At 37.2% G+C, this 12,710-nt stretch overlaps 1 protein-coding gene across 4 annotated transcripts in view; it reads left to right on the forward strand.

Moving 5' to 3' along the window:
• kntc1 (kinetochore associated 1) overlaps positions 1 to 12,710 on the forward strand; it is a 110,763-nt gene that overhangs the window by 39,367 nt on the left and 58,686 nt on the right. For all 4 annotated transcript variants that reach the window (XM_078421676.1, XM_078421675.1, XM_078421677.1 and 1 more), the window contains exons 29-37: positions 1,413 to 1,515; positions 1,903 to 2,037; positions 3,306 to 3,422; positions 4,096 to 4,168; positions 4,258 to 4,325; positions 5,870 to 6,156; positions 8,599 to 8,771; positions 9,974 to 10,071; positions 11,577 to 11,721. In XM_078421676.1, coding sequence (XP_078277802.1) covers positions 1,413 to 1,515; positions 1,903 to 2,037; positions 3,306 to 3,422; positions 4,096 to 4,168; positions 4,258 to 4,325; positions 5,870 to 6,156; positions 8,599 to 8,771; positions 9,974 to 10,071; positions 11,577 to 11,721 — 1,199 coding nt within the window. The remainder of the gene's footprint in view (positions 1 to 1,412; positions 1,516 to 1,902; positions 2,038 to 3,305; positions 3,423 to 4,095; positions 4,169 to 4,257; positions 4,326 to 5,869; positions 6,157 to 8,598; positions 8,772 to 9,973; positions 10,072 to 11,576; positions 11,722 to 12,710) is intronic.

Genomic DNA, 12,710 nt, shown 5'->3' on the forward strand with positions numbered 1-12,710 from the left:
TCTTTTTAGTTTTTATTTCTAAGGTTTTGCATCAATGATGCGATGGTATTCAAAGGTTTCAAAGGTCTTTTATTGTAAACATGTACCAATTAAGGTACAGTGATATGTGAATTACCATACAGCCATACGAACAAAACCCAACAAGACACAACTACATAAAAGTTAACATAAACATCCACCACAGCGGATTCCCCACATTCCTCACTGTGATGAAAGGCAAAAAAAAGTCCAAACTTCTTCCTCTTTATTCTCCTGCAGTCGGGGCAGTCGAACCATCCGTCGGGGCTTTTGAAGCTCCCGCAGCCGGTGGTCGAAGCTTCCGCGTCGGGGCGGTCGAAGCTCCTGCGGCTTGGAGTTTCCGAAGTCGGTCTCTGACCAGGGACCGTGAGCTCCGTGATGTTAAGTCTGCAAGCACGCACGGTTCCGAGGTTGATCCCTCGCAAAGGGATCGCAGGCTCCGTGATGTTAAAGTCCCGTAGGCTCCCCGCGGAGGAGCTCTCAAATGTCAATCTCCAGCAAAGGCTGCTAACTCCTTGACGTTAGGTCGTGCGGACGGAGATACGATACAGAATAAAATCGCATCTCCGTCAAGGTAAGAGATTAGAAAAAGTTTCCCCCACACCCCCCACATAAAACAAGCCAAAGAACACTAAAAACATACATTTAACACATACTATTAAAACACAAAGAAGGAAAGGACGAAGGACGGACAGACTGTTGGCGAGGCAGCCATTGCTGGCTCCACCTGGTGGTCAATCTTGGTAGTTTGTTGACAAAATGCTGGAGTAACTCAGCAGGTCAGGCAGCATCTCGGGAGAGAAGGAATGGGTGACGTTTCGGGTCGAGACCCTTCTTCAGACTAGTTTGTTGGGTTTGTTACTGGACAAGGAGATGGTAGGAATATGATATTCCGGATAGGTTCTTTAGTTAAACCTGATTTTCTTCATATCCAGTTTGTAAATATTTTAAGTCTAAAGAATCACAAATAAGTTACTCTTAAATAACTTGAGGCATCTAAAGTGTCTCGGTGCACTCCTCATTGAATTCGGCTACTTCCATATAGGACCAAACAATTGGCATGTTTGAGGAGATGCTAGCTGAGCTAATAAGGATATGTTGCTAACCCGGAGATAATTATTTGTGGCAAACTGATTACACAAATTAAATAAGGCAATAGCAATCTGAACATGTTTTAACAGTGGGATCTTGTGCACATTCTGAAATGTCTCAAAACATCTCATTCAATCAGAGGCTATATGCATTAAGACTTAACCGATAATGTTTTTGAGTTTCAGCATTTCAATCCCTCATTATTGGTAATTACAATTAAATCCACATTGATGTGGTATGAAATAGGTGGATTCAAGTCAAGAAATTTGAAAGCTAATAAATGCCCATGATACTGTTACTAGGGTGAAGCTGTTGCAGGAAAGCTACAGGCTTATGGAGATGAAGAAATTATTAAGAGGATATGGAATACGGAACTTTGACATGTTCAATGACCACGAGATAATGGTAGGATTAAACGTTTAATACATTATTCACACACAATTGATTACTAGCACACAGGGTAAGACTGAATAAGTTGTATTGTGTTTGAATTTCAAGATCAAAAATCGTTAGGACTTGAATTATTCCACTCAACACATTTTTCTTGTATGTAAAGTTCATCATGGAAGCTTGGCATTAATTCAATGGCCTGCGTTTGCTGTACGACTGGGTGATTTTTGTGAATATATAAACTTTTAAAAATTGTTATTTTGTGGTCCTAGTTTTGTGATCTTGAAGGAACAACTAATTGCTACCTCACACCAACACCTTATGAATCTATTTTTAATTAAATGAAATATAAACTCAAATACATATTTTTCATTCATTACCGTGTCCTTTTCTTCTGATCAGTGGTTGATAAAGTTCATCTTGAAGCAAGACCTGTCGTCCTCGTTGGATGATGCTTTGAAAGTAGTTCATGCATACACACTAACACCAGTTGATGTTTACTTTCTGCATACAAAACGTCTGATTTCTAACAACAAGGTAGGCACTACTTAACATCAGTGTGAAGTGAAAGTTGGAGGTAATAGTGTGTTCTGTGGATGTCTACTGATCGTGTCTTCCTAAATCTTAACAAGATTAATTAAAACAGCAGTCAAAAGAAATGTAGCTCACAATAGAGGAACATTTTACTCTTAAAATGTCCTTTTGTCATGTTTGAGCCATACTTATTTTATGGAAAATTAGCTTGTCTCAGAAATCTAATGTTTCATAAGATTTGGATCTGGTGTGTAAAGATTTGCCGCAGTCATTCCCTCTGAGAAAACAACATAAAACTCAAGGAATTTGCCATACTATCCATTTTGATTTGCATCAGATTGGTTGAGGCTCATCAGATAATGGCAGTGCAATAAAACTCCCACACCATGCTGTGCATGTATTCATAAATCTCAATAGTTCAGTATGTCGCGCATCAGGTGATGATTGGTATCCTTCACTCCACATGACCTGGGTTTCAATGCTCCCTTTAAATGTACCAGCCTCACTTGGAAATATACCATTCTACTATGTAACACCCAAGAAAAAAGTATTCGAAAGTAAGTGAAATAACGTCGCTTTTTCTTTAAAGTCCCAAGTTTGTTGTATTAATGGACTTTATTTGCATTGCTCGTTTTTGAGATAGAAAAAGAGAACATATCTCGGATATTGAAATTTAGTTCTTTTTGAAATCAGAAATATTTATCTTATCAGTATCAAAGTGAGCAGTAATGTGGAAACAAGATCTTATCCTAAACATTAATGCAACATTTATTATGAGTTTGAAAGACCTGTTGGAAAAGGTGGTTAAGGAATAATGTTGGTTGGCAGGAACAGTAGTAAACATTACATTGAAAGTTATGTTGGTTATTTTAGGATACATTAAGATCTTGAAATAGTTTTAAAATATTTAATATTTTGTAAATGTTCTGAGAAAATATTAAATCTTCAAATGCATTTTTGCACATTCTAAATGAGGAATTCTCTTTATCTCACTTGGCTAAACACACTCAAAGTTTCAAATATTAGCAGGATTTTAAATCCAGCCCTAATCAATTCCTGTTTACCTTGCCATTCCTGTTTTGTCTATCACGGCCTGTTGCAAACCACCACTAATCTGTGACTTCACCCTTTCCCCACACTTGCTTCAGACGCATATAATAAACGTTGATATTTAGGATAAGATGTTATGTCCACATGATTAGCTTTTTTGAATTTTGCAATTTTAATGTGAATATACATAATAAAAAAATTGAAGTCTTTTTTCCATCTAGAGAGATGAATGCCTCTCTTTGCTGAAATCTATCGCATTGAAGGAAGTAGAAACCACTGTAATGCGTTTGTGCACTTGGGCGCAGTTGACAATTGAAAACCATCCTGATGATCCTGAGGTAAGATGAATGCAATTGTTTCAGAAATATCACCTTCTGTTTCTATTGAAGAAATTAATATTCTATAAATGAAAGTGTGTTGAAAAAAGTCCAAATCCAAATGGCTATCTTTTCTCTTCTCTCACAATCTCACTCTCTCCCTCCCCAGGATGTTGCCTCCCTGTTAGGAATATAGTTCTACAAGAATAACCATCACCTGAAACCATGAAAGTTGGAAAGACTTTTGACCTTGAAGCAACATTGAAATTTGAACTTTATGAGTTGTTACTTTCATGTACTTATCAAAAGGAATGCTATTGCTAGCTTGCAACTGATATTCTTACTCACCCTTGCCACACATCAATGTTATTTACAAAATCCCTTGTAGAACCTTTGATGGCCCTTGGCCGTAGTTTTAGTTCTTACAAAACAATTGTGAAATAGAAATGATAATTCTTCTGACAATGCACTTTGCACAATTTTTCTCAAATTAAGCACTGAATAAAAATGTCTTAATTGAAGGTGAGAGAGCTATCATGATAACTACCAGATTTTTATTTAATTGCAGGAAATGTTATATCATTTTAACTAAGAGCAGGCAAGCAGCAATTTGACTTTTTTTCCTCTCGGCATGTTTTTGTGGAAAAAAATTGCATGAACTCTGTTGATTGGCTTGATGTTATTTATATTTCAGAGGGAAAAACATTTGATGCCAGTGGCAAAAACAATGCTGGAGATTATTAAATCTTTACAGAGGAATCAAAAGGGTGGGTTTTCTGAATTATTTCTAGGTTTTTGCCAATATTTGTTTTTTTGCTTGCATTTAACATGATGGCAACACTTTTTGTTTTGACAGACAAAACTTTACAAAAAGAAGAAATTGAAAGTATTTTAAATAAATTTGAAACAATTGCAAACTTTCAGGTAATTGTTAAATGAGATCATTGAATACACACTTCATATTTATATCACTTCAAATATTGAAGAAATAATAGCATACTTACCAAATTCAAAATTAGCTTTTCAAACAAAACTGTTCTGTGCTGTATAGCTCGATGACTAGAATTAAGCAAATCTTACTTAGCAAACACAAGTTAACTTCCACTGGAAGAAATTTAAAAATACCGCTAAAGTTTGAGCTGCTTTGAGTGAATTTGAGACTAATCCAAAATTGAAATTAACTATAATATGGGCCAAATGGAAAGATGTTTATTTTTACTGTCCATGACTATCGTGCAGAGTCTTTTGGTTGGGTTCTCAAAGTGAACGTTTTCATATCATATCATATCATATATATACAGCCGGAAACAGGCCTTTTCGGCCCTCCAAGTCCGTGCTGCCCAGCGATCCCCGCACACTAACACTATCCTACACCCACTAGGGACAATTTTTACATTTACCCAGCCAATTAACCTACATACCTGTACGTCTTTGGAGTGTGGGAGGAAACCGAAGATCTCGGAGAAAACCCACGCAGGTCACGGGGAGAACGTACAAACTCCTTACAGTGCAGCACCCGTAGTCAGGATCGAACCTGAGTCTCCGGCGCTGCATTCGCTGTAAAGCAGCAACTCTACCGCTGCGCTACCGTACCGTACCGTTTTGCAACACAGTAATGCTGGATCAGCACACCTAAAACACGGGTACATACGTTACCAAGTTTCCCTTTAGTTCTCTGTTTTACAAAATCAGAGACCTGTATTTTGCACAGTTTTCTTTGTCTTTCTTGTAGTTCATTAAATTACTGTGTGTAAACAAAGAAGATGGAAAATGCAGTTCTCAGGTAGATCTTTGATATCTACAGGATATTCTGAAGTGCATCAGATTCAAGACATTTTGGGAGGGTAATTGTAATGTCGGGAATAGAGAAAGGGCTTTGTGCACAAGTTCCATCAACATGGAGGATAGTCGGTTGGTTGATGGATGGGAAATCACTAAAAAGTGTGATAGGCACTCTTATATCCACTCAAATAAACAGTTCTATTGGAATCACTACAGCTTTGACAATGCAGCATTCCCTTAGTACTGCATTGGATTTCAAATTATACAGAGTCATAAAGTTGTATAGCACAGAAGCAGACCCTTTAGCCCACCTTGTCCACACCGAACATGTTAGCATGTTGGGCTTGTCCCATTTGCTTCCATTTGGCCATACCCTTAAACCTTTTCTATTCAAATGTCTTTTACAAGTCATAATTGTATCCACTCCTATAGCGTCTTTTGGCAGCTCATTACAGAAAGGGACTGCCCTCTGAGTGAAAATGTTGCTCAAGATCACTCTCGGATCTCCCGTCTCGCCATAAGCCCTCCTGTTTTAGAATCCCATTCCCTGAGGAAAACATCTGATAAAGTATTTGAAACAAGATATCATGGGTTGTAACCCACTGTACAAACGCATACTTATTATACGAAAGTATAATTTATGCATTTTATTATATAAAAAATAAAATATTATTGTTGCCTTGCAGAAGTATTTTGAGAGATTCATTTCGCTGAAGGATTACGAGAATCCTAAGATGCTTTTACAATTGTATGATGAACAAGTTCAAGTTTATGCAAGTACTTGGACTAATTCAAACACGAGGAAAGATGGGGGTCATAATGGTGATTCATCCACCAGTGTGTGGATTCCTGGAGAAACGAAGCTTTATAAACTGTCCCACCTGTTTCAAAATTCAGAACAAGATGTGGTATCTAAATTGGCACTGAGGTTACTTGAAGATGGAAGTATAGAAAAGACTGTAATGATTTGCAGGTAGGAATGTGAAAACTTTACCATATTTATTGCTTGGTCTCTGTTGAATTCCTGAAGGACATAGGAAATAGTAGCAGGCATGGGACATTCAGTTCAATGTATCCATAAGCTGGACCTTTAGATGCATTCACTCACTTGGATATAGAAACAAAACACAAGCTGTAGCTTCATTGAAATATATAGCAGAGAAATTGACCCTTTTGGCTCACCTCAGCCATACTGAACATGTGCCTAGCAACACTAATCCAAATTACTGCAGTAGGCTCATATCCCCCTGCGCCTTTCCCATCTAAGTACCAGTCAAAATCCCGTTTAGACATTGTAATTGTATCTGCCTAAAGTCCTACCACTTCTAGCAATTTGTTCAGATAATCGCCAATCTCCCATTCCATTTCGCTCCTTTCAGCTTAAACCACTAGCTCTAGACTCACTGGCTCTAGACTCCCCTGCGATGGGAAAAAGACTGACTTTTTATTGTATCTGTGCCCTCAAAATTTCATCTACCTCAATAAAGTCACTACTCAGTCTCCTACATTCCAGAGAAAAAACCCAACTAATCCAATATCCTCTTTAACGACAGCTCTCCACTCCTGGTATTATCCCAATGAACTTCTGTACATGATACTCCAAGTGCAGTCTAGCCAATGCTTTACATAAATAACTACAACATAACAACTCAATCCTTGTACTGAGTGCCTTGGCCTATGAAGGCAAACATGCCAAATGCTGACTTCACAACATTCCTACCTATGTCGCCACTTTCGGTAAGTTACGGATTTGCACCCCACAATCTCTCTTTATGCAATGCTCCTCCCACATCCTATCAGAATTTGACTTGCCCCATACTGAAATGCCACCACTGTGCCCAACTTTTCAGTTGATGTATATCCTTGGACAACCACCTTCCACCAATTTGCATGTTATCTATAGGTTGACCTATCAGAGTACATTCTCATTCGAGTCGTACATATGTATATAGAAAACATTAGAAATAATAAAGGCCCAATCCCTGCAGTACACTTGTTACCGACGCCCATTCATCCACTCATACCCAATCCCATGTATCATGCCAATTTTGGATCAGTTGGCCAGCATGCCTCTGATCTCTTGTCTTAACTTTCTGAGCCAGACTATCAAGCGGGACCTTGTCTAAAGCCTTATTGAAATCCATGTAACCCATGGTCAAATTTTAAATCTTCCAGCCAAGGGAAATATCATCCCAGCATCCATTTTCTCATTCCTTTTGAGGATGGTGTGTTCATCCCTCAATCTCCTGAAGTTTATGGAATATAGAACATGAAGCATATGTCACGAAGAAAACAATAAATTTTCAGGCCTAGTATCTTTCATTAGGATTTTTTTTAGTTTAGTGCAGAGATACAGCGTGGAAGCAGGCCCTTCAACTCACCAAGTCCAACTGACCAGCGATCACCCGTACACTAGTTCTATCCTACACACAGAGACAATTTTTTACAGAAGCCAATTAACTTACAAATCGGCACAACTTTGGAATGGGGGAGGTACCCGGAACACCAGGAAAAAACCCATGCGGGGAGAACGTACAAACTCTATTCAACCAGCATCCGTAGTCATGATCGAGCCCGGTTCTCGGGTGCTGTAAGAGAGCAACTCTACGGCTGTGCCACTGTGTTGCCTTCTTGTTGTGCACATTTCCTGTATCCATAGTATTTTGTCTACATAGGGAATGTGGGCCTGGTTTACTCATTCTCTCCTCATTCAGACATTCCTGTGGTCATTTTTTGAATGTACGATTCTTTCCTTTAAGGCAAATGCATTCTTCCCTGGAGAAGGATACCAATACAGTAGGTGTTATTCCAGATGTGGAATGAAAATGACCCTCTTTAATGGAAGTGAAACTTTTATTTTGCTGTTTTACAATACTTTTTGTTTAGTTTGGAGACGCAGTGTGGAATCAGGTTCCCCGCCTCCTCCCCAAGTCAGCGCCGACCAGCAAGTGTACAATAGTTCTATCCTACACCCTAGGGACAATTTACAGAACCCAATTAACCTCTAAACCTGCACATCTTTGCAATGTAGGGGGGAACTAGAACACCCGGAGAAAACCCGCATGGTCACAGGGAGAACTTGCAAACTCCGTACAAACAGTAGTCGGGATTGAACTTGGATCTCTGGCACTGTAAGGCAGCAACTGAGCCACTGTGCGCCCTTAAGGCTGTGTCCACATTTAACTTTGTGATTTATGTGCAAGGGTGTGCAAATCCCTTTCACTATCAATGCTTCTCAGTCCTTCAAAATGTCTTGCACAATCTGTTGATTATTGCTGAAAATATTATTTACAACCTTTTTAGTCGGGTTTAGTTACATGATGAATTGGTTAAAAAGTTAGATTTTGTTAGAAAAGTGTTAACTAACTAAGTGTACAAATATTTCCATTTTCTCACTATTTTGTTTTTATTTTAGTGAGCTTTATGAACATCACAAAAATAATCAGACTGGCCAAGTCTTGTTTCGTGTGGCACAGAAAATGTGCCAGATGTTGGAAGCTAATGTTCCTATGATAGTTCCAACTGGAATGAACTTGCCTGCTGTTATTTATGAATTGGCCTGCCAAGCTGTCACCATCTGCAGCACAGGTAATTTCTTACCAATAAGATGAATTTGACCCGAACTATAATCTAATTTTTCATGTTTAAACTGTAATTGTCTGTTGTGTTTCCTGAGCTTGATTTTCATAATGTAAACTCGCACTCGTGTGTGAAGGTTAAAAATATTGTTTTCATTTTGAATTTAGAGTAAACTTGATTCTGCCCAAATTATGTATCTTTTTGGTGCTTGTTTAAAATTATTTCAGGAATGGAAACTTATTGTATTATTACTCTAACCGGGCAAATAATAATAGATATTCTGGATTGAAAAGCTAGTTTATTTCATTTTTGGAATGTGTAAGGTCAATGTCCCTATATTTTGAGACTAATGTGAAAAACAGTTTGATGACAGTGACATGACGCGATTTAGTTTGTAGTAACATTTCTTACCATTTGTGGTGGTAATGAATATGTATTTAATAGTAACAATTCCTTATTTAAAGGTTTTTTTATATTAAAAAAAAAATTAACATGTTGATCTCGTAGAGGACATTTTCCTAGAAATCTCCTCCACATCTTAATATAAATTCTTGGGATTCAGCAAAATATTTTCAGAATTTGTACATGCAAATACATTAAGAAATTTGGGGAATCTCACCCAGAGAAGAAACAAAATCTCCTTTTCTACTCTGAAGTTGTAAACATTGCATGGAAAAGTCAAATGCAGAGTCTTCATTTGGCTCGAGGTCAATATAAACTGATGTAGGATTAGTGTCATTCCAGTGTTACTCCAGGAGTATTATTTCCAGAGATTATATCAGAGGAATGAATGGAAATACATTTTCTTCAGCTGAACTAGAAGTTGGGAAGCAAGTTTTTTAAAAACAAAATGAAATTTGACACAAATTATTTTCAAAGATGTGGGAGAGGATTGCCTTTAACTTTCGCACAAGATATTGGTGAGGTCGGACTTGAAGTTGTGGCTGCCTCCTGTTTTGTAACCATTCTATGACCCTAGGCGAATGCATACGTGGGCTTCCTAGGCCTGATTTTCCTTTTCTCCTTGTGATGGAACAGCTTGCCTGACATTTTAGATTCCAATCACTTCTGAAGACATAATATTCATGAAAATTGATCAATCTTTGATCAAAAAAGTTGCACCATAACAAAACACTCAACTTCTATTTACTTTTCTTTACTTAACTGTTATAGAAGCACTGTAATTAAAATTTTAACATTTGGTTTTACAGACCTTTTACTTGATTGTGAAGAATTGTGTAAAAGCACTTGTGCTGCGCTGGATGTGTACAGACAATGCCTACTTGATGATTATGGATTTAAACCTAAAGTAAGGTTTGACCACTGCTGTTTAAATACTATTTTTTAATCAATTTCCTATGAAGGGGTTATTTACAATAACAAAATTGTATCTAATGCATATTTTCAATCTTTATACAAATATCCTCGCTTTTCTCCTCAATGAAAATTAAATGGCAGTACCAAAAGCACAAAGACTCTCAGCTTTTCTTGTTGAAATGCTTAGTTAAGATACAAGCTATAATGTCTGTAACATTAACTAACATTCATACATTTTATGAAATGTAAAGGGTTTTAATCCGTAGAATTCGCAACAATTAATACACCTGGTGTGGTGGTGGTGGAGGCAGATACGATAGGCGCATGGATATGCAGATAATTGAGGGATTTGGATCATGTGCGGACAGAGATTAGTTCATCTTGGCATCTTGTTGGCACAGACATACCCAGTGGGCCAAAGGGCCTTTTGCTGTGCTGTGCTGTTCTTTGTTCCATGATATCAACCGTTGCTGACATGCAGCATATTGTTCCCTGACATGACATGGCTTCACCTCGTCAGACAAAAAATCTTTCAGGTTTCATGCTCTAATACACTTGTCCTAATGAAGTGCTTTAGAAGCATCATGCCATAAAGATGAACAATGACTAACCACAAATTTAAAATAATTGGTACAGATGGCCAACGTGATGTATGATCTAATGTAAATATCAGCTAGAAATAGTTATGCTTGCGTTAATATGAAGAAAAATTTATTCATTTATGCACAACACAATTCTAAAACATATTTCCTGTACACAATTCTGTTGAGGATCTGTTAGACATTTCCTACATAATTGCTAAGTATCATGAGCATTTTTCATTACAACATACTTCCTGTTGGAGTAGGTGCCTATTAATTCTTGTAAATATCTTTCTATTTGTATGTCGAATTGCTACGGTTGGGCCTAAGTATTGGATTTCTTACACTCTTTCGTTTTGGAACACAGGTTGGCCTCTCGGAACTGTGGCACCTTTCCTATTAAAGTTTTAGAGACTATTTTTTTTCATATTACCTGATAAGGATCTTTCAATAGATTATAACTTATCCCTAAAAGAGAAATCATGCATGGTACAATATTTGAAAATCATTGGAAACTTCACATTGCTCATGACTTAAAAGAAGAGTTCATTAGTTCTGACAAAGACAAAGATTCATCGACATTGCATAGTTGCAGCCAAATCTGCCGAATTCTTCCAAGAATTGTTTTATTTATTTGAAATTTCAAGAATGTACTTCTATTTTATTTATTTTGTTGTAATTAATGAGCCTTCTTATGTTCTGGTCTGTTAAATTGAAATTTAAGCCACTGATCATACAATTTTCTCTCGATAAATTACCACAAACTTCCAACATGCTTTTTGGGGATATGGTTGGAATCATAAATTGTATCAATATATTCTTAAGATTTTTAAGAGACATTGCTGAATAATTGGGTATCTTTTTTAATTTGATTTAATTTGTTAAGTTAATAACCAGGATATTTCTAATTTTCAAGGTGTCATCTTTGGAAACTGACAAAGATCCGTACAATACTTGGACCTTTGAAGATTTCTTCACAGAGGATGGCATTGTGCTTGATCACGTATCAATAATGCCTGTAATGTATGAAATCACAAATGCCTTTGTGCCATTTTCTTCAGGTATATCAGTTGTCGCAGATTACCATTTATGCTTGATGCTTTTATTTAACAAATTTGTTTTTACTGGAAATTTTGTTGCGCCATTACTTCATTTCAAATATGATAGCAACTTCCAGTGAGGAGCATAAGGACTTAAGTAATACCAGCATGAGTAGACTGTATGGATCCTTTACTCCATTTTTCTTAAGTCTTTTGTCACGGCTCCACTTTCCCATTTTCCTTTATTCTTTTAATACCTGAAACTATATTAATTTCAGTTCCTGATCTCTTATAAATCCCTAATTTCTCCCAATCTACCTTGTTGCAGCACTTGAACTTTTTCATTTATCTGCACCTTCTCCCTGGATGTGCACTGTATTCTGCATGGTTTAATTGTATTCATGTATGGATGATTTACCAGGAATGCGCGCATAATATTTTTTTCACTGTTTCTCGACACACGTGATAATAATAAACCATTACCACTAACAATACCACAATGTATCCACAGCCCTCTTGTGTGAAGAATTCCTAGTTTTCACCACTCTCAGTGAAGAAATGTCTTCTCTCAGTCTTTGACTGCCAAGTCTTAATTTTGAGACTATGATTCTCTGGTTCTCAGCACCATCATTAGCAGGGACATCAATATCCTTGTCAAACCCAAACAGATTATGGATAAAATCTAAAAACAAGTGTCCAGTTGTACCATTCTGCTGTTGCAGGAATACAGTCTTTCAAATTCTGCCTTATAAGTGACAGACATTAAATCTGAAGAAGGGTCTTGACCCAAAACATACCCATTCCTCGCCAGAGATGCTGCCTGTCCCGCTGAGTTCCTCCAGCATTTTGTGTCTATCTTCGACATTAAATATCACTTGGTATGGTAGATGAGGAATAAATTTGCCACAGAATTGAGTCTTGGTTTAAGCACTAGTCCTCTGTTAGGAAATAATAATTGTGAATTAGAGACAATTGACCTTTCTGGTACTGACTCTTGGCAAATTACAGAT

Source organism: Rhinoraja longicauda, chromosome 25 (assembly GCF_053455715.1).
Source record: "Rhinoraja longicauda isolate Sanriku21f chromosome 25, sRhiLon1.1, whole genome shotgun sequence".
Taxonomy (NCBI): domain Eukaryota; kingdom Metazoa; phylum Chordata; class Chondrichthyes; order Rajiformes; family Arhynchobatidae; genus Rhinoraja; species Rhinoraja longicauda.